The 22,048-nt window shown below is 44.7% G+C and overlaps 1 protein-coding gene across 9 annotated transcripts in view; it reads left to right on the plus strand.

Moving 5' to 3' along the window:
• Positions 1 to 502: 502 nt before the first annotated feature.
• Positions 503 to 22,048, plus strand: part of TLE1 (TLE family member 1, transcriptional corepressor) — a 118,386-nt gene continuing 96,840 nt past the window's right edge. For 5 of the 9 annotated variants that reach the window (XM_078675840.1, XM_078675841.1, XM_078675845.1 and 2 more), the window contains exons 1-4: positions 527 to 975; positions 1,544 to 1,644; positions 2,851 to 2,914; positions 3,003 to 3,047. In XM_078675840.1, coding sequence (XP_078531966.1) covers positions 952 to 975; positions 1,544 to 1,644; positions 2,851 to 2,914; positions 3,003 to 3,047 — 234 coding nt within the window. In that variant the 5' untranslated portion in view covers positions 527 to 951. Of the gene's footprint in view, positions 976 to 1,543; positions 1,645 to 2,850; positions 2,915 to 3,002; positions 3,048 to 6,760; positions 6,904 to 22,048 lie in introns of those variants that run through there. The other 4 variants (XM_078675844.1, XM_078675842.1, XM_078675846.1 and 1 more) reach the window with 2 other exon arrangements.

The raw sequence follows: 22,048 nt of genomic DNA on the forward strand, positions 1-22,048 counted from the left end.
CAGTTGTAAGGCTTGGGCAAATGAAGCAAAGGGGAGAGGGTGGGAATCTGGATGATTTATATATTTACAGCCCAGCAGCATCTGGCCCATTGTGCGCCGACCCCCTCCTCTGGTTAATGAGCGCGGCCTGTGGGAGAATGAAAGCCTCTGAGCACTTCCTCCACCAGCGGGTGAGGGAGGCCGAGTCTGTTTTCGCTTTCCATCACTCCATGTCCTCTTTTCGCTTCCCCACGTTACTTTGATTGACAGCCTTGAGCAGCCCTGGCTCGCCTTTCCACCGACCTTCCTATTCCGACTGCCAATCAACCAGCCCCAGTCTCCCCCCCTATTGGCCCGTCTTGGCGTCCCACTGCAGGCAGTCTTGGTGAACCTCCTTTGCAAGTGCTGCGGAGGGAGAGACGATTGGCCCGTAGTGCGGTTTCTACGTCAGGGCCCCACGTTGGACGGGACTACCTCTAATTGGCCGACGCTCGCCAGTGGGCGGGACCGGGTTTCGGGGAGTGTGAAACCGCGTGTGAATGCGGCCAGCGCCGGAGCTGAGCCCAGGAGAAGAGACATCGACGCCGGCCCAACCCGCCCAGGAGGAGGACCCGTGACCACCCGGAGCCCCAAATCCACTGGACCGCTTACGTGTTGTGCCAAGGAATTTATCGCTCCCGTGGGCTGGAGTCCGCGCGCCTTCTCTTTTTGGATCTTCCGTATCTCGGATTTACTTGAACCCCCTGCAGGATTTAGGGTGCTTTGTGAGCCGGAGGCTGGCGGCGGCATGAGTGGAGCGGGGCCTCCCCCCACCTGAACCCCCTGATTCCTCGTAGAAGACCCTTCCCCTGTGGGAATCCCTCCCCCCACCCCCCCGGTATTCCGCTCTCCCGCGGTCGGTGGTTTCCGAAGGTGGGTTTTGGTAAACATTCAAGAATTGAGCTGCAGAGGAGCCGAGGGGCGGCCGTAGCCATGTTCCCCCAGAGCCGCCACCCTGTGAGTATCGCACGTGTGAAAAAATGTGAAAAAAATGGCTGGGTTGGGGGGGGGAAGGGTTGGCAAAAAGCTTATACTACATTCGTATGCTCTGTATACCCAAAGTTATGCCATGATTATTTCACCCATGTACTTTCCTCCAAAGACAAGTTACTTTCCCACATTGTTACCCCTGCCTTGTAAAGCTCTGGCTGTGCCCTGTCCGGTGTGCCCACATACAGTCTCTCCACCTGTCCTTGTCCTCGATTCTACTACTCATAGGCCCTACTTTCTTTCGCCTCTTCCTTCCTTTTCTTCTGTACTCTGTGGGGGATGGGTCATCCCACCGCGTGGACGTCTCTCTGCCAGGTGCTTATCTCCTTAAGGTGCAGGCGTGGGTGGGTGCTCCCCTCAGGTGGCACACTGAGTAGTGATCCCTGCTGTCACATGGGTGTTGTTGGTTTACTATGTAGCTGATCCCTGGTGTGGGATGGTTTCTGGTTGCTAATGGTCTGCACCCCAGTATAGCCGGTGATCCAGTTCTCCCAGGCCGGCCTTGGTGAATTTGTTGTATGCTCTGCTCCCCCAGACCCCGCACCAGGCCGCCGGGCAGCCCTTCAAGTTCACCATCCCGGAGTCCCTGGACCGCATCAAGGAGGAGTTCCAGTTCCTGCAGGCGCAGTACCACAGGTGCGTATTCAGAGCCCTTGCTTGTGTTCAATTCAGAAATGTCCCCTCTGCCTGGGGACATCCGGCATTCAATCTCCTTCCCTGGCCGCCCTGCTTACCTCCTACCGGAAGGGGGCAGGGTGTTAAGCGGCGCCCCTGCCCCTCCTATCTCATTCACAGCTCCATGTTTGTGTTTTCAAGTTCCCTGAGAGCAGTCAATATTTGCCTTCCATTTGTTACAAAGCTCCGAGTAGAGAGCGTCAGGTGGGCCGCTGTTTGCCTACGTAAGCAGACACGGCTGACAGTGCGTGGCTTGTGTGCTAAGCGGCCCTGTTGACCATAGGAGCGTTTTACCTCTTTTAACATAGCGCCCCCTGCGCCTGTCGTTGCTACGACCTTTCAACGACTCACTCACCCACCACCGTAATGGAGTCCATGTGCTTGTTTGCCCATCGGAGATTTGGGCTTTTGTAAGTTTGCACTTTAGTCCAGAGCTTAATTTGCCTGCCAGCAGTGTACGTTTGATAGGTCTGGGGGTTTGCCATCTAATGATGCTCAATGCATCAATGGTCCTACTGATGTCTGTGATGGGTAACATATTGATTTCGTTTATAAACATAATGATGGCTTATAATCCACCATTAACAATGGTTTGGGGTAGTGGTGTACATGTATATCATACCCTTGTCTGACAGTTCCAGTATTTAAGTGTAGTGTAAAATAGCAAACCTCGGTTGAAAAACAACCCTTACGTGTCAGCCTTTTCATTATTCTACTTTAATGTTTTCATTTATAATTTGTATGTATAACTGTCACCCATTATGTTCCACGTTTGCTATGTTACATTCCAGTAGATATGTCATATGCCCTCATTGTTTTGCGACCCACGACCATCCAAAACAGAACTCCACAGTGCCAGCGGTATTTACTGAATCCCGAGTTGAATTATTGACCTTGAATACATGGATGTCGCCTGTAGACACGTGAACACCGTCCCCTATTTTTGCAGCCAAGGGTTGGGAGGTTGTTTCGTAAGCACCACCCAGGGAGGCTATGCAGGCCCACGTGATTCGCGGGGGGAGGGGGTTCTCCAGTCTCTTTGAAGAGCACCTTCTGTGGTCGCCCAGTTCCTCCTCTCATTAGATCCAGCTAAGCCAATGGCACAGCACCACGGTGCTCGAATCGAGTCACTCTCCAAAGCACCTGATGTTTACTTTTTTCTTCTAGCCTTAAGTTGGAATGCGAAAAACTGGCCAGCGAGAAAACCGAAATGCAGAGGCACTACGTGATGGTGGGTGTCACTCTTGTACATGTGTTTGTGGCCTTTGAGTTGCGGCCCTGACGTGCTGTCCTAATACGATTCTCCCTTCTCTTTGCAGTATTATGAGATGTCCTACGGATTAAACATCGAAATGCACAAGCAGGTGAGTTGTGGTGGTGGCAGGTGGCGCGCAGGGGCATTGAAGTGGCCCGTGTGACTGACTGCTGAGCACATATTTGACGAGGCTGCCGCGGCGCAGCAGGTATTGTTAGTCAGTACTCGGTAAACGTCTTCCATGCTCAGTACAAACATGTATGTTCGGATTTGATACGCCGCACAGAGCAAACATCTGCTATTTGCTCTGCCTTAGAGGGATGTGGGAAAGCGCGTTTGTCGAAGGACTTAACCATTAATTGCTCTTTGATTACACGCAGAGGAGATAGTGGATAAAACAACAAAGGCTGCTTTTGGAAGTTCCATATTAATTTCTGGAAACCCTATTGGATTGTGGTTCGCTGTTTTGTACCTCTTTCAATATTTGACACTTTTGCTCTGATAAAAATGAACAAAGGACTTCATACATTGACTCTCCATCTTACCTCTTTAAGTTTGCGGTGGTGTTTTGCTAGAACTGAACGTAAGATTGTTGGGCTCGAACATCATGGGATGCAGAGCTCGAGTGAGAGGAAAGCCCTGTCTCTGGCGTTGCATATGTTCCAGCTTCTACTTCCGAGGACATGTGTATAATAAGCTTCTAGGAGTGGAACAGGCCAGCTTGGACCCGTGAGAAGAGCTGAGTAATGGCGGCGCCCAGAGGACCCGGGATTGAGCGGTCATTGTGTGGCGAAGGCGTCAGTGGAGGGGTGGTCCATGCGCTCAACAGTACCAGGGCACAGCGTGACTCTAAAATAGACCGATTCGCCTCCTGGGAGGAATTAAAATAAGATGGGGTTGGGCACGTTTCAAGATGCAACACCCCAGTCTTCGTTGCATGTGTGTTTGCTGTTTTACCCGATATCCTTGTTTCATAAAGTGCAAGAACATTGATGACCGGCGATTGCATCTCGAAGAAATCTGTTGGTTTGGGCTTCCTGTCTCACAATATTAGCTGGATTTGGCAAATTATTATATTTTCAATAGAATTTTATTTTTTTATTATTTTTAAATTGGTATGTGTTTGATGTTTCATGTTGCTTTGGAAGTGTTGGGAGAAGGCTACGGCTACAGTCCAAACTAGAAAATTGGGCCCAGTGTGGGATTTCCACATTTGTGTTCCTAAGGACATTGCTTACGCTTTAGTTGTGTAGAGCAGTTTTTTTGCATCTGTTAATGTCGCTATTTCTGCTCAAGCCTTCTTCGCCTTTCTGGCAGTGAGCCCCACAGTGTTCTTTCCCCTTATCTTTGCCCCCTGGGAGTAGCTTTTACGTTTATGCACAGAGGGAGCCTATAATTTGAAGCAAGAAATGTCGTAAGCCTCCCCATGGGGTGTCCTGTAAGCGGCACATGAAAGGCAGGGCCGGGTATCCTCTGCGGGAGGTGGGGGTATGGATTACGTCATGAAGGAAAGGTGCAGGGCTCCGAGTGCGCACTGTGGCAATATGTGAGACGAGGCCCCGGTACAAGTAATCACAACTCTCCTTGCAGCCCGTGACGCCGGGCCCTGGGGTGCAGCCAGCTTGCGATTGATGCTTTTTGCTGACTGATCACCAGCATGGTCTAAGTGCTCATTATATTGCGGAGAGGACTTTGCAGCTCTCATTACGCCTGACAGAAGTTCTCTCGGGGGGAAACTGGGCATTAGCTGGACTCCTGACAGCCACAAATTATGCGTTCTTTATGGCAAATAACCAAATGCTAGCGAGGGTTCACCGGGGACACATAACATTGTCATCCCTGACAACGTCTTTGTTACCAGAGGCACTTTGATATGGCCTCTGCACGGGGCGCGCTGTGGATTGTTAATGGCCTGTCACTGCGTGTATGGCGCTCTCTGGCCTTCACGTGGCCTTGGTCTTTGATTTTGATGGGTTAGAGCAGGTGAGCTTTGTAGTGTTCAAGTGGTGTTCCGTCGAGGTTTGCAGCGAGTGGTGTACCCAGTGCCTTTTGCACCCTTCTTGTCTCTTGATCAGCCCCCACATACAGCCGTGGGCAATCATAAACATGGGGCAGGCCAGCCAAATTGTGCACATCTCTGCTTGATGTCTTTCTGGTGGTGGTAGTTGTAGCACTTCGGTCTATTACGGCATGCTGTTCCATGGACTGTGCTTCGTCGGAAGCACGTGGGGTTGTAGGGGGATGTTTTGTGTGTTGACTAGTATGGTGGTGGTGCTCTTTTCTTGGTATTTACGTTGGTTGGTGGTGTAGGAGTATGATCCAGACATGCTCTGTAACTGTTCCTCTTCAGTTTCAAATGTACCATTGTTTACCAGCTTAGAGCAGACTGGCCCCTGTGGATGAAAACATGAGCAAGTGTGGCTCGAGGGCATTGGTGTAGTTAATCCTTGCTCACTGGGGGCACTGGTGGAGTAGCGCTGATTTGATGCACTGGTAGCAGCCCTTCCGAAGGATGTGTTGGTTCGGGTGTTGAGTTGATGCTTGGTTGTGGCCCCTCTTCAGCTTCATGCAGGGCGTTAATGGCTCTACTGTATTTTAAGGGCTGCTGTCAGCAGGCATTAGCGCCACACTGCTTTGTTTTCATCAGGCATGTCTGTCGTTTATCCCCCTCTGGAATAGGTCTGGAGATAAAGCTTCCTGTGTGTTTTAAGCTTGGATTGTTTAGGTGTAAGATTAGCCTTTGTTCGCTGGCAGGCTGCCATGAGAGCTTCATCCGCTCTAAGCCCCATGACAGTCCACACTGCCTGACAGGTGGGGGGTTGTGTACCCGCCTCTGCATATCCGCCATTCAATGCTCCCTCACTTTATTTGTGGGGCGCCCCTTAAGGTTTTTTTAAGGGGGCGAGGGAGGAGTAGATGGTTAGCTGCCGTAAATAAAAATGTCAATTGCCTCGTGGTGCGCTGTGGTCGCCTGGGCCCCTGTAAACCGAAGCCTCTCCAGACGCTCCCTTTTCTAAACCTTCCCGGATACGTTTCATCCGAGATTTGAGGCACGCTGGGCCTTGATGTACTTCAGTTCAAATGGATGTATTGTTTGAAAACATCATTTATTTTTTAACTTTAATAAAATACACAATGAACGTGTTGTACAACTTTACATTTCCACAGGACCGTCCCAGCCCGCGAGTAGCCTCGAAAGTTCCCGTCATTTAATTTCACTGCTTTCCGGTCCTTCGCTGGATCTAAAAGCTCTCTCCCCCTTGCCATGCACCAGAGAGTCCAGTTGAATGCTCCTCAGCGGAGCTCGCGCTCTAGTACTCTTCTCTGCGCTCCCTCGCTTTGGTGTAAGGAGAGCGCACGTCACCGTCTTACGTACGACGGGAGCCGCGCGCCGCACCGCTGCTGTTGGCGCTGTTTTCAGGTGGCGTAAATGCGTGCGAGGGAGGGGCGCTCGCGGAGAGCGGCTGATAAATTGCTGTTTGCACAGTAGTCTGTTAATGAGAGGCCCAGGGCGGGGCCCGGGTTCCGCTTCCCACTTTATTTTCTTTCTCGGCCTGTTGGGTGCCTTGAGTCAACACTGGGTGCGAGAGGCTTACAAGCGAGGTTAGCAGGCCGTGTATTGACAATAAGACGCCAGAGCGCGGCCTTGGCAGGCCGGCCGGCCGCCGAGACCTGCGGTAAATACATTACACAGCACAAGCGGGCTGCCGATAGTGCTTGTTTAGCAGTTTGCAAGGGCAGTGGCAGTATGGATTTTCGAATTAGGAAGGAAAGGCAGGAACTGTTCTTTCCTTTTACTGGAACACCTAGTTGATGGTAGACTAAAAATCGACATCAGAACACATTGTTGACTCTGTCTGCGTTGAAAGTGTCTGTTAATGAGTAAATACACACATCTTTAAATTTCAAGTCCATATCCGACTACAGTCCCTCTTAGAAAAATGCAGCCAGACTACAATACAATGGTAAATAAACGAAGATAACAGCTTGTTTTTTGTCTTTTGTTCTTCCTTTTGGTTGTACTCATAATAATTACTTATTACGAGTTGAGAACATTGTAATCAGTGTCCATTTAAAACTCGTTGTTTTTAGTTTTTCAGAAGATTCACAGACTGCCCTTTTAATGCTACTTTCGAAGTGATTGTGTGTAGAAAACGAATGCTGGTGCGGTGTCTGAGGCTATTTTTTTCGTTCATTCTAAGCACTTATAAGCCGCTTCACTTGTCCTTTGCCAGGCAAAAACTCGGTGTTCCATCACACACATGTTAAGTGTATTTGCCTGTACCAAGTGTAATTCAATGGCTGCACTGCTACCTATGGTGGAGAAGAGGTGAATCTCTAGGCCCATCACCATGCAACAGTCAATGTAGCGGACGCTCCGTTGTGAAGTATAAATGACTTTTTGGGTGGCCGAGATGTGGAATGCTGCTTCATGGTGGCCCAAGTTGCAAATGCGTGTGTCGCACTTTAACCATCATCCAACTCGATAAAGTGGTAGTTGTGAAGTGTTCTGAAAGACTGGGTGAATCATCCATCCGTTGACATCTTGCATTAAATGGTCAAATTGCTGCATTAGTTACTGTCTACCTCTTGCTCTGGGAATACCTGAGAGACTGGAATTTATAAACATTAGGATTCTGAGGGTGTTTGTTCTTCCAGTGAGCTCTGGCCAAAAATCGAGATTTCTTCCATGGGTATTTACCAGGTTTCTGTCTCAAGCGCCCTGCTCGCGATGATGCACTTTTGTGTTTTGCAGACAGATAATGTGCCCGTTGGCTTTTTGTTGCTGTTCCTCTTGCTCGTTTATGTTGGCAGAAGTGCCTGGTCATGGTTGGCTGAAATCTGGACGTAGCACCGCCTGTGGATGACTATTGCTCTGTTTAGCTTGGTTTTAAGTAGAGTCCTGACATACTAAAGATGTGTGAGGGGAAAAGCTCTTAGAAATCTTGACAACAGCTTTGCTCTTGCCAGTTGGCTGCACTTCAGCAGTATCTGCAGCTGCATGTGGGCCGGGCCGCTGTTCGCTGTGCCTGGTCAATTGCTGACAAGGAGCTGCTTTTAGTGTACTGATGCTGAGAAAATTGGAATTGAACACATGAAATGTATCCCGTGACTGCACTTTAGAGTTGAGCGAATTCCAAAGCAGTGCTGAGCGTTATCAAGTTTAATAACAAACTTTTAACTGCAGCTTGTACATCTTGAGCTCCTGCATATTGCTTTCTGCAGATTGGAAGCAACATCTGTTGCATACCTTTCTGTTGCTTGTTTGGCAGCCGATAGTGGGCACTGTTGAGAATTAAAATGGCATCTTTCCATGGTCCCATATGTCACAGGGATTAATTGCACTTTTGATATTTCACTTTTAGACTTTGAACAAGTGCTGTTGAGGCTAGTTCGGAGTACATGTTGAACTAGTTTCATTTTTGTGCCTGAAACTGTACTTCATGTGGTGCAAAGCTGAAAGAATTTCCATGCCTCTCACAAGCATATAGATTAGCGGAGGTGTAAAAATATGTATTCTGGATTCAATCTAAATGACCCCCCCCCCGGCCCCCCCACGTGAGGGTTTTATCTTTTGTATTGTAATGAATTTAGTGTGTTAACATTAAGGGACTATGTATTAAAGTGCGGCGATGTGCTTGGGTATTATTAGTTCATTTATTTACTGCCAGCTTGTGATATGTGAATGTCGTTTCACGCTCTTAAAGATTTTTCTTTTTGCTTGCTGCCACGTAAATAGCTCATTGGCTCTTGAGTTAAGGTTGGATTTGCACCTCAGCCAAAACACATGTGGCTTGGACTGTTCCTCCATTAAGGCCTCTTCATCTTCAGGCTACTGCCTTACAGCGTAAAAAAAAATGGTGCAGAATGCGTTACATTTCCTCTAAAACAACTTCATTTTTTAGAGAAGATATCCTTCTGCTGTTCTGAAATTGCTCGTATTGCAACTCCCTTTAAAACTGCCAAGCACAAAATGCCCATAGCTGTGGGCATGCCCTTTTGTACCCAAATTTAAAATGAGGTGTGCATTTAAAGTGCAACTGCGTTCATTGGAGATGGTAAACCGCAATACTGGGAAAGGTATTATGCCCACACGTATACTGTCGATCATAAGCATTTGGCTCAGTGAACAAGCAGTTTAAGTGGGCACTGTACTCTGTGCTGTCATTCCAGCCAGAACCCTGGCGTTGAACCAGTAGCTGAACATTTCTAAGCCAGCTTAAAGTTCAATGCATGGCATTATTGGAGCTGCTGAAGCGTGTTGCTGCCAGAGAAGTGCCTCTCTGACTTCTCAAATAGCACTGGCTTAAGAACAGCAGTCTATCTTCTTTTGCTTTAGGCCATGGTTCCACTTTTAGAACATGTTGAACTCTGGGAATGCCTACATAGTATTGGCGGCTAGCAGCATGTAGCATCAGGCCCAAGTTCATATATGCTCTTTGTAGGGAAAAGCCTCTGATCAATGAAACACGTCCAATGTATTTGACCATACCACAAAAAGGTATCCGACTTCCCTTCTGTGGCCTGTCCGTCCACTTCCCCCACTTTTCCATTGATTTGTTTCAGTCCCGACCCTTGACAGCAGCAGCACTTGAATGTTTCCTGAGTTGCTACAATTGCAGGCCTCTATAGAATATTTGTAGCAGTTGGAGGGATTTGCTTCCACCAGCATTGCTGCCTACATGTCTCCAAAATTAGCCAGTTTGCTGCCACTTAACTTTGAGGGGGAAGTGATAGGCTCTGTCAGCAGGCTCTTTAAGGCTATTTAAAATTAGGCACATCCCAACTCTTGGAGTAGTCTGGCCCGATTGCCGTTGGGGCGGAAGAGTTTTTTTCCCACCCTTGATAAAATGAGATACCTCGGGGATCGGAATTTATTAGCTCCGATTTTTAAAGGCACCAATAACGAGTGTTGCCTGAATAATGGAGCATACTAACTTGCAGATTTTTTTGGTGCTTTCCATCACACACTTTGCATTTTAATTTACATACTGTGCACTTTATCCGTGGTAAATATTGGCAGTATTGACCTGCATAAATTTACCTGGGGAAAATTGTGAGTGTTTGCGGGGTAGGTAACCTCTTCAGGTCTTGGTCTTGCATAATCCATAAATGCCCTTGCAAATGTGTGGTGCAATCTTCTTTTTCTGTGATGGGGTTATTTCTCACTTAGGTGCAGGGCAGTTTGGGCTTCACCCTCTGGGAAAGTGCAAGGCTCTCGCATGGATCCCTGAATGCTAGATGGTGTGTGTTTTTAAATACTGTTTATGCGTTATAAATAGCATAACGTGCTATGTAGGTAACCTGGCAACAAAGCCTGTTACAGTGATGTGCAAGATACAGGTTCTGCTTCTGCCAAATCTATGTGGCCTTCAATCCTTCTCAGGCTAACAGCAGCTAATGTATAGTACGGTTTTAGGTTGGAACTCATCAAGGCATAAATGACTTTGTGTGTAGGTTCAAGATTTACATGCTTTGCTATAATGTAGCTAACAGTATTGGTGTTAACTATCTGTGGGATGGCAGCTGTGTGCTGTGAAATGTAAAAAAAAAAAAGTTGCTTTTTCGGGACACACATGGCAGTGGATGCATGATGTTACTGAACTGGATGCCGGCATAGGTATTCTTCAGCAAGTTGCGTTCTGCCTCTGCTCGGGTATCTATTGGCAATCTGTTTCCTTATTATTTTGGACTGGTTCATTACAGGTTTGGCAGTGCCCCCATAACACTTAAGCCACCCCCTCGAACACTACCCCATAAAAATCTAATTTAAATATGTTTTTTGTTAAATATTGTCACGCTTGTGTCACCGTTACCACGCAAATGCCTTTATCATTCATGGCTTCAAAGAAATTTGTTGCAAAGGCATGTGTGGTAAATGCGTGCTTGTGGTAAAGCATGCGTGGTAAAGGCATAAGCGTGGTAACGACTTCATGGTAATGGTCACACGTGGTTATGATTGCCTTGTAATGGCTGTTTCCCTTGGTGATCACATAGCAGCAGTGTCTACTTTATTGAATTGTCATTTGCCGCACTAAAGAGGAGGCTAGACCATGAGATATTTCTGATCTTGGGAAAAGACCATACATAACAAGCTGTCAGGTTTCCTGTTGACTCAAGTAACGGTCTGACTCGTGGATTTTCTGGGATATTGTCAATTTGTTTTGTCTTCAGCATATCCAATACATTGACTGTTTGAGTTGCATATTGTATCTGTTAGTTGGTTGAAAGGCACAGGCGGGGTTCTGTGATCCTGGGTTGGTTGTATGGTATGGTGCTGTGGCAGGAGTCCAAGTGGGTTTAGGAGACGTTGTTATGGTTTCAAGCTGTGTCCCGCCCGTCTTTTATATTTGAAGAGAAAATTATTGTGGAAATCTTAGTGTGAATTGTCCCAGATAATGATAACCAGGATAACCGACGCATTAATGTAATGTCTGATGCCCTGTTATTTTTTTGTGCATGTTGGAATAGAAGGGTTTGTTCAATCTTCTGCATGTGCAAGATTTTGTTGCCTAGTTTTAAACTGTTGCCTTAACTTAAGGTAAACCTGGATACTGCTAGTTGAAATGCTGACTTAGTTTTAGTCTCAGAACGTCATATTTTTTTTCTGCTTCAGTTTGAGAACATTTCCAGCATAGCTCAGTGATGTCAAGTGATTGTAGTAAGCTTTTGATTATTCTGTAATGTTTTGGACTCTGATTTACATAACACAACAAGTAACACGATTTAGATATACACCATGCCCACTGGCCCTTGTTGACATTTCTTTCCAACTGCAAAGAGACAAAAACGTAAGGCACCTAAATGTTATAATGAAGAATAATGAAAATGTGACACCTGGCAAGCTCTAATGGGCAAGGTTTGTTTCTCAGCTCTCAGAAATGAATAAGTCGCAGGAGGTAGTTACACGCTGAAGTGAGAGGGTAGGAAGACCGACCTAGTGGTGTCTTATCTGCTTTGACTTTTCAGGCATTATTTAATCAGCTGAGAGCATATTTCTGGGGCACCTTTGTCTTTAGCTTGTCTTTAGCTTCGATTTGCACTTCGATTTGACTTCAGTCATTGAGAATAGCGGGGATCTTATGTGCATCAGTTGATGGCCTTATCCATAAAGCACCCAGGACTGTGTATGAAATTATTTAACAAAAACTGGAGGAAAATAACCAGATTTTGACCTTCTGGTAATGATTGTAGGTGCTTGATGGGTAATTCTAGTGCTGTGCATCACAGTACTTGGAAGACAAGAGACACTGGCCTCCATTGGTAAAAACATATTGTACCTGGTCGAATTGGCTTTCGGCATAGGCCGGTCTTCTCCTATGGATGGGATGGCAGCTGCATGCTCACTGCAGCAGTGTGCAGATTGCATGCGGTTTCATTCTTTAGCTCGCATGAATGCTCCTGTTCATGAAAGGCTGAGGGCAGGCCGAATGCAGCTCATTACTGGCCGTCTTGAGTTGGCTCGGCCAGAGGAGGAAAGAGCTGCTAGTTACTTGACTCGAAGATATGATTTCAGTGATAATGGGTTTCGTTGGAATAATATTTCATGGACACACTGTCCTGCTTGATCGCCTTGCTAACAGTTGGCATTAACCATGGAGGCGAATTGTGATGGCGGTGAAATGGCTGACATCAGCTCCTTGTTTATCGTGTCTGTCCACTGTGCTTCTGCAGTGTGGCGCCTCTTGATAACGTAGCACCGTAGTGGAGAATCTTTAATGCTTTGAGAGATGAAGACACAATTTCTTTTCAAAATGTGTAGTTTTATTCTGAGCATGAAGAATGGCGGAGGTAGTGATTCATATGCAAAGTTGCATAAATTCTGAAAATATTTTTTCTTTTCTTTTTCGAACTATCAGTCCTACCTACTACTTTTAATGGTCTACTGTAAAAAAAATCAAAAAGAGCTTAACATGCAAGGGTGAACTTTAAGAAAAGTGAGCAGACCTGCGTTCATTGAGCTCTGCTGTTGCACATGTGGGGTTGCACTTAGCACTAGCTGCGTGTTTGTAGTTCTGACTGTGTTCATAGAATTGAGCGTATATCCCAGGTGGCAAACCATGATCTACACTGCAGAGCCAACAATGGGCGAGCTTGAGCTAGGACAACTGTTGGGACTGTTCTTCCGTTGAAAGCGAAGTATGTAACCTGGCTATGTAGTCTTGTCTGCATGATGGTGATTGTGGTCGATTGGGGCATGGAAATGTGGCTCCTCCTGCGCTGGTTACTCTCACGTGGCCTGTAAATTTTATTGGCTGATGCAATTTCAGCAGAATCATTGGATTTGAGAGCCGTAGAAAGATAAGATATCCAATTATCCAAATGATTTGCAGGGTTAGCCAACGTTGTCATGGAGACGCCAGTTGGAACAGATTAAATTTTAAGCAATAAAATAATCTTAAAGCACGCCTGGGAACAAGAACATTTGGCAGGGGCACTTACCTGAATTGAATCTGGGCCTGCAGCGTGGTTGTTTGACACTGACATACTGCCGGGAACAGAGATTTTTCTTTTTTTATTTATTTTAAATTGAAGTATGTTGTGTCCCCGCCCCCCTTATTTTTTCTTTTTCTTCTTCCTTGTCTGTATCTTGCTGTTGATGCCTAAACCTGCATCCATAATATATTCATGGGTTAAGAAAAGAGCATTTAATAACAAGCACATTTTTTTTCTTTCGAAATCCTAGGTTCCTAACTGCTTATTTCTCGAAGTTGCGGTATATATGCTTTGGTGCAACTTGGGTGGCGCAGGCATCCGCCTGGCATTCAGCAACAGAGTATTGTGTAATCTTTCCTAGGTGGGGGTTATACCTCAATTGTTAATGTTTTTCTTTAATAGTTTATATCCTTCCTGAATTCACGTATCATACTGTACCATTTCTCTCTCACAAACGTGTAACAGTGTGAGCGAATTCTAGATTTAATTTGTGATTCACACAAGTTCGTAACAAAAAATGTGTCAAATTCGTGGAAATACAAAACACAGAGCAGAATCCACTGACTGATTTTTCTCTGTCAAGGGGTGGTCTGAGAGAGCAAACAACATCTGTATTCTGCTCAATATTTAATGTTACCTCGAGAAAATAGAGTACTTTCAGTTACAGCAAAACCCTCTTATAGGCTTGTTTGAGTTGAGTTCCGAGCTGGCGTCTGAAATCCATTTGTCTTTCTAGAGGGTGAAAATCCGTAAACTGCACTGTGGGTTATTAAATGTGTATTTCCTCCCTGTTAACAAATCAATGCATGCATTCCTGGCTTACACAATGAGTGGCTAGCATTTAAGATGAGCGACATGGATTTAAAATCTAAAAAAGCCAGCAGAGTGCCCCGTAAGGAGAGCTTTTTATCCACATGTCTGCTATTAGACAGATGGAGTTGAAAATTGTTCTGAGGTCAATAAGCCATTTGCAGCATTCTCGCAGCCTTCGATTTTCTTCTCATCCTCAGCACAGATCATCTCAAATGATTCAGTAATGACGAAAAGTGCAACGCTGACCTTTATTCCCCGGTGGTTTACTATGTTACACTGTATAAATGGCAGGAAGTCCATTTTGTGCAGCCAAAAGTAGTTCAGTGTTATTGAGCGCGGCCTCCTGTGCCTGCAGAGTGCAGGCGCAGACCTGTGAAAGGCAAGCCGTGTTCTCAATTTGGCCTCTAATGCTCTGGTAAACCTAAATTGGCGTTTTGCCAGTATGTTTCCACATTATCCACCCGTACCCCTTGGGCTTTGTTCAGAAAGCGTTTTCTCCATTTCTTCCGATTTGCAAAAATAAAGTAAAAATCTGTGCACAAGGAATGGCCCAGGGGAAATTGATGTGTAATTTCAAGAGCCATGGCTCACTCCCGCTTTTTTCAAACTTAATTGCAGGCCCAAATAATTCATAGTTACAAACTCCATGTCATTCTGTTCGTTTACCAGTAGCTCAGAAGCAAAGAATTTGTCATCTAGTCAGCGCTCTGCTGGGGATGTGCAGACCTCCTTGCGCGTTGCTCTTTAATGCCCAGTTTACTCAGTTTAACCGCACTGCAGCCAGATCTGAATGTTCCTTCTAGTCTTACTTACTCGCCTTTTCTCTGATGAGAAGTCCATTGGTAGTCTATAATCCAATTGTGGACTTGGTTAGAATAGGGATTGTGCTTTCTGGTAGGTAATACGTCAGTTATGAGTTTAGGACAGTGGTGGCTGTAAGTAGACCGATTCCTTGAAGCATGTTGCCCGTAGCCTGACTTTACTTCCAACAATGTTGTAAAACGGAAACTGCCCATTTTGTAACCACAATGCCGACTGATATTTTTCGTCCACTGTCATTAGGGCAATGGAAGGTTTCTCAGGCCCTCCTGCGATTTACACATGGCTTTGTTGGTGTACAATAGGACAGTGTTAAAATTTTAGAATAGTAGTGGGTTTGTAAACTTGTAGTAAAGTTATTCTCTACACTGATCTCTTTTAAATATGTAAAAAGTATATGCTTTAGGTATGTGAACTCTGATTATGTAATGGTGCTAATAGTTTTGATGTGACTTAACACATCTACGTTCATCACCTGCTATTGGTGTTACCTTTTCTCTTTGCATCAGTTAAGAATTTATACTGAAGCAGCAGTGAGTCAATCAGTGATGGCTGCCCCTACCCTAGCCTCTTTCCCAGTTTTCATGTGTATCCTTAGAATATGTTATCATATCTCCCCTTTTTTAGGCTTAGTACTAGCCAAGACCTATGTTACACTGTAGATTGCAGGATTGTTCCTTTTGGGGGCTTCCTGCCACCCCTCTTCATCAGTTGGTTTGTTTTTGTCATTCAAATAATTGATTGACAAGATTTCACTGCCCCCTCTCTTTTTGCAACATGTTGAGAATGGTTAGAACTACTCCAAGCTCTTTCTTGCACATTCTGGGAGTTATTCACTTAGTTGGAAGTTACTTGGGGAAGGGGGAGGATGGTGGTTGCCTTGTTGAATTCTGATTTGAGCAGATCCACAATGCGAGTTTTGCATTCATGGCCTGTATTTTGAGTTCTACTTGGCCCATTCATCTTCAGCTACACTATGTTGTCAATTGTGTTGAGGCGTCAGTGGGGCTCCTTGTAATTTGTATTTATTTTTTTAGGTCTGGCATAGCAGGTAGCGCAAGCTGTCTGCAAAAGATGTCAGTTTACCAAGATCTTGCAGTGGGCTTATAGCCTGGCAGTTGCTTACCATTGGTTGACTTTGTCACTGTAATTTTATTGCTTCTTATTCAATGACTTGCATTGTCTACCTTGTTTGTCCTTGATTACAAAGTGGAAGCTGCCATCTTGGATTTGCTAAAGAAAAAAAATGCCAATGACACCTGTGTTAATGGTATGATGAGTACATTTTGATTCAATAGCACCGCCAAATGCAAATGACAAAGCCAGTTTAGTTGGTCCCAAAGGTGAGACCTGTTGACTCTGCTAGTGTGTTGTCTTTTTTTATTTTGTCATCCTCGTTTTAGATCACAAGGCCCTAGGACATTGGAGCTCTTTGCAAGAGAACCAGATGTTACCCATGTTTTGGCATGCAGTGAGTAGGTGATTTGCCCAGAATAGCAGGATGTTGAGTGAGGGCTAAGATTTTAACCCACTTACAAAGCAAGCCACTCTTGCTGCTAGGTCACATCTTTCAACAAAGGCGTGCAGAGGTGTCTCTTTTTTTTTTTTTTGTATTGATCTGATGATAGGTTAATCATTGGCGGATTGTGGACTAAGAAGTGGTGCTGGAACGTGTAAATGGCACTGGTTTTGTCTTTCGGTAACTTTGCTACTGTATGAGAACAGTGATGGAGTATGTTCTGGAGATGTGTGGGGTTTGGTGTCAGTTTCTTGTGTTGTGCTCTCCGTTATAAATGCTTTGAGAGGTTTCTAATGACATGACATGGCTAGGTGCCCGATGCTCGGATGGCAGCAGCAATAAAATAACTGTGCTCTTGTTACAAGGTGCAAAGTCCATCTACTATTATGTAGCCATAGCTCGTGGCATGTATTTAGCTGTATATGCTCGTTTTTTGCTTTTTCCTTGCACATTTGTGTTTGTTAGGTCTGGCTTGACAAAGCAGCTTCCGCCATACCTTATGTGCAGCAGAAAAAGAGCTTTAAGAAGTTGTACCAGAGATTGGCTGCAGCTCTTCCCACATTCCCTTAATCACATCATTGTATTGGGCTGAAGTTGTGTGCTTCTGCTTAAAGAGTGCTTGCTTTACGCTTTCTTGTTTAAAAGCTTACGTTCAGTATAGTAGTTCTGAATTGATTATGATGACAAGCCAATGACTCCCATTTGTTGGATACCATACTTTTTCTCTATTTATTAGGAACATTTCCAACTAATGCAGTAGGTGTGATTTATTTATTCTGAAATGCGTATGTCAAACTCAGTACGCATTAAGCGTGGATAGTTATTATACTGCAGTCAAAACTGTACACTTGCATCTTATTATGTAAAATCTCACACATCATAGTAGAAAATGTTCTTGGAGTTGGCTGCCCTCTGACAAACCACTAAGAAGATTTGGGATTTAGGAATTCCTTTCTGGCCCATTTTGGAGAGGGTGTATATTTTGCCAATTGTGTGTATATATTTGTACTTTTTTGTACTGTATGTCATTGATTGCTTTGTGAGGGAGGTTATGTTCAATAGAGTAGGCCTGAGTTGGTTATAGTGACGAACAAATGATGGATAGGCCTGACTGGTTAATTTAAGTCAGATGCCATATGTTCCGTTTAATATGAAATATTGCAAAATGCATGTTAAACCCAGTTACCTTTTATGGGTGGGTTGTTATTAAGCAGTGTTAAAAGCCTGTAGACCGGTATTTTGTTTCACAGAATACTGTGCTAAAAACGTTTTTTGTATTGAGCACTGTCTCTGACAAAGACTCACGGTAGAATTGCATTCTGATAATCCTTGTTAAATCGTTTTGGGGCGTCTTGTATATAGATTTGCCAGCTCTAATTTTATAGATCATTGTAGTTCTATCACTCTTGCGTTATGAGAAATCTTATGCTCAATAAATATAGAAGGCTTTTGCTTATGAAGGGTGCCTGGTTCGTTGGGAAAAGTTATATCCAATTCCGCAGGTGTAATCTGTTTATTTTGAAAGATTACGATTTACTCGGCAGGATTTACTTTCTACAGGTACACATGTTTAAAGTCAACAGACATTTATAGGTAGGTTGATATTACACCGTGTTAAAGCCTGATGCCACGTATTGTCGAATGGAATTTGAGACTACTGGTGTAAGCAAGATATTGTGTGTTGCTTTCCACTTATGACACAACTTGTGTGAAGATGTTTAGTATAATAATCTTTCTTTGACCTCTCAGAAGGGACTGTGTGTATCTATATATTTCTGGCCAGTGGTCATATAGTATGAATTTGTAATTTCATGACTGAATGCCTGGTGACAACCTAGTGAGAGTTTATGCTCCGTACAGTATTGGAGTTGGTTATGGAAGCAAGCTATTTATGAATTTTAAAGGCCTGATTGGTTTGTGGTGGAATACTTTTGTCCGGGCCATATGGCTAGGTGTGGTCTATTTGTAACCAAAAGCTACTACAAAGGCGGTAGGGTAGGCTTGACTTGTTTATGGTGAGAAGCATACATCGATCTAGTAGTCTTTTTAGGGTGAATTATTTTTCTGTGGTAAAGCCTGAACACAAATCTTCTTCTTTTTTAAAATCAAGTATTTTGGGGTTGATTCCTGCCTTTAATAACCTGCATGGCAGAAGATTTGTACTATGACAATCCTTGTTATGCCAACTTGAGAATGTTGTATAATTTGCTAAATGCAATTTTGTGCAAATTATAATGGTTTGCTTGGTTGTTGCCTTGTAGCAAATCCTATTCTCCAGGCAGTTGATAAGTGTTGGCTAAAGGGACAAGCCATTGCTGAAGGCTGCGGACTTTATTTGTTATTTAGAAAGAGTTATGTCCGATTAACTATGTCTGTTCGACTTCTTTATTCAAAAAGCTGTGACTGAGCCAGACAGTTATATTGAAAAACCATGCTATAAGCTTCTAATGTGGATTGTTATATTCCTAAAACATGTTCACAGATCTTTTCAGTGTGCGACATGGCAGATTACTGTAGTAGTCAATAGTTTTCATTTTGTTAGCATTGTCGGCCCAACTCTAGGGGTGGAACATTTGCATTTAAGAATTCTTGCTGCTACTAATAGGAGGGGTTGTGCACTTTGCCAGCAGTAATGTTCTACACTTTTTTAGCTTTATGTTCTAGCATTTATCAGTGTGCGTATTAATGTGCATTTAAATCTACTGTAAACAGGGTATATTATCTTGAATCGTGTATTTTCTAGATTTGCAATGTAAGCGTATCCCTGCATACACATAGCATGCGGGTTTAAAGATTCCTTAAAATATATTGACAGTGGAAAACTTGTAGTTTGTGATGCATTGCCATTGGTCATGTGTGCCAGTTCTGTAAAGGTTATAAATGAAGCCAGCCCATGCTTGGCAATAGCTAAGCTTAATAATCAAAGCCATTTAATCAGATGGCACCAAGAAAAGACTGCCCTGGACCACACTGGGTACAGGCTTAACGTGCTTCGGAAAATGCGGCTGAATCCTTCCTGTTCGTTTTAATGGAGTTTTTGAAAGGAGGGCAGCACTTGAGGCTGGTGTGGAGAGGCTGCCAAGCTTGTCATTTAGACATAAATCAAAAGACTATCATTGCGTGAGCAGAAATGCTTTGTCATTCCTTGATGGGCCACGCGTTCGAGCCTGCTATTAAAAAATGAATGTGTTCAAGAGGCTGTGCTTTAAGAACATAAACAATTAGGGGCACTTGAGATGAGCTGTTAAGGGCTGCCTCGCTGCTGAGAGAGCTTTCTCTTGACATGCACGACCTAGTACTCTGTTTTGCCAAAGAGAACATGGACAATTACCACAGTCGTGTTACCCTGCCACGATGCAGGGGCGTGTTTACTTCCGGGGTCATTCCCGTGACGTGCTGTCATGGAGTCTGAGACGGGCGTGTCGTGTCGGCCGTGTGTGCTAAAAGGGCACTGCAGTAAAACGTACGAGTCCTTACGTTATCAAATACAAAGTCGTAGCTCGTGTTGCCATGAGGGTAATGCACTTGTGCAGAACGTTTGTAACCCGCGTGCACGTCGATAGCTTGTATCTGGACGGTGCCAAATCCGCCTCTCATCCGAAAGCTGTAGCAGGTTGGGTGAAGGCAGAAGTCTTGTGTACGTGCACACCTTATCAGTGAAGTTGGTCGTTTTCATTCTCAAAATTAAAATCTGTGGGTAGCATAGTGTTTTATGAGGACCATGCTGAGCCATCAGTAATGCCCCTTGTATGGTTTTGTGGAACCTCCATTTTATTTCATGACTATGATACACTAATGACATGAAGGCGCAGAATGCTATAGCTGGCAAGGCAGGGTGTGTTACTGAGAAATGTAAATAAGTAGCTTAAGTAAAGGATTCATTTTTAGGCTGAAAATACCCCCCCCCCCCTCCAACACTGCCCCCTTTCCCCATCTGTTTCGCTTTCGGTTTGGTATGCCACATGGTAGTGTTCCAACGTCCACAACTGTTGCTTCAGTATTACAAACTTCCTAAGGTTACCTGGGCATTGTCACATCACACACTCAGGCAATGTTGATATCAGTCCGACAGAAAGAAAGGTGCTGCCTTGGAGGTTTGAGTGCAATATGTTTGTGTAGAGACCTCAGCAACCCCTTCTTTCCAGTGCACCATGCATTTTAGAAAGTTACTTCTCCAGACCTCAGTACGGTTCTGACACTTTACAGAAAACCAGAATGATTTACTTGGTATGGTTGGGGCTGTTGATTGGGGGGGGGGGGGGGGGGGGGTGGGCAGTCTATTTCAGGATCTGTGTTGTGCTCGCTGCATGTGGGCTTGTCCATTCATTACATGTGGGCGGTCTGCTAGTCCGTGCACCCAAGTGACTAAATTAAATCTTGCTCTGGTGCAACATTGTTTTTATCGGTGTATCTTTGGTTGTTTTCAGACTCTGGAGGGACTCCTCTTGTGTTTATGTCCAGTCCAATGTGCTTGCAAATTCTAGGGTGGAACGTTGTATGCCTTGCTGTTCTCTTATTCTTAGTGCTGTCTGCACTGTGTCCAAAAAGATGACTCCCAGTAGTAGGGGGATGTGACCACTCCTCTTGTTCATTGTCCTTTGGCTGTCTTCGGGTCGCTGAACTAGAGTTTGGTGTCAGCTATGGTATTGATTGGACTCTGATATCTTTTTATTTCCTTGACTGCTTGCTTGATATGCAGCTGGGCGAACACTTTGATCTTGACCCTCCCTTGTTAAACTCGTTGATACCATTGTATCTTGATGGCCTTGTTCACTTTAGAACATTTTAGTGTGGGTTGCCAATGCTGAATCATACACTCTGTGTTGAGGACAGCGTGAAGTAGCATTTAACGCCTTACTGTGCTTGCATCCGAACTGTGCATTTTATGTGCATTGTTGAATATTTTTATAAAGGAGGTGGCACCTCCACCAAATTAAGTGATTCTGACCCAATTTTGGTAATTGAGTGTTTACCTTCATTACTCCTGAGCCAACCTCTACTCTCCACGTGCCGCCTTCTTGTAGAAGAAGGTCGCTGCTGAAGAAAAAGCTTGTTTCATTTTTGCGTTTCTATCTTTTGGTTCAGAGTCTCCATCGTATACAGTCTTTCTCCAGACCAGCTGTACTGTAAACACTTTACTTCTGCCTACACTGCAGCTTTTGTGTGGTGTGTGTGTGTGTGGGTGCAGTGTGAGGTTAATCCCTATCCTGGCCTCATTTGTTGCTGTCGCCCTTGTAGCAAGATCGCCATATATCCCTTCCCATCACGACAAGGGCTATTTAAAGCTTGCCCATTCAATATTATATTGTAGGTTTCTCCTCCTATGATAATTGGGACTTGTTCTGGAGTGCAGTGCTGTCTCTCATCAGGGGCAAATACTGCGAGCTGTGAAGTGGAAAGTACCGCTATTTCAGCTATAGAAAGTGAAGTTTCTTGATACTTGGCTCTCGGAAATGTATAGTTTACACTGAAAACTGCTCATGAATGCTTGTGTTGCATACAACTGTTTACCCTCTGGCTGC

Source organism: Lissotriton helveticus, chromosome 2_1 (genome assembly GCF_964261635.1).
Source record: "Lissotriton helveticus chromosome 2_1, aLisHel1.1, whole genome shotgun sequence".
Classification (NCBI taxonomy): domain Eukaryota; kingdom Metazoa; phylum Chordata; class Amphibia; order Caudata; family Salamandridae; genus Lissotriton; species Lissotriton helveticus.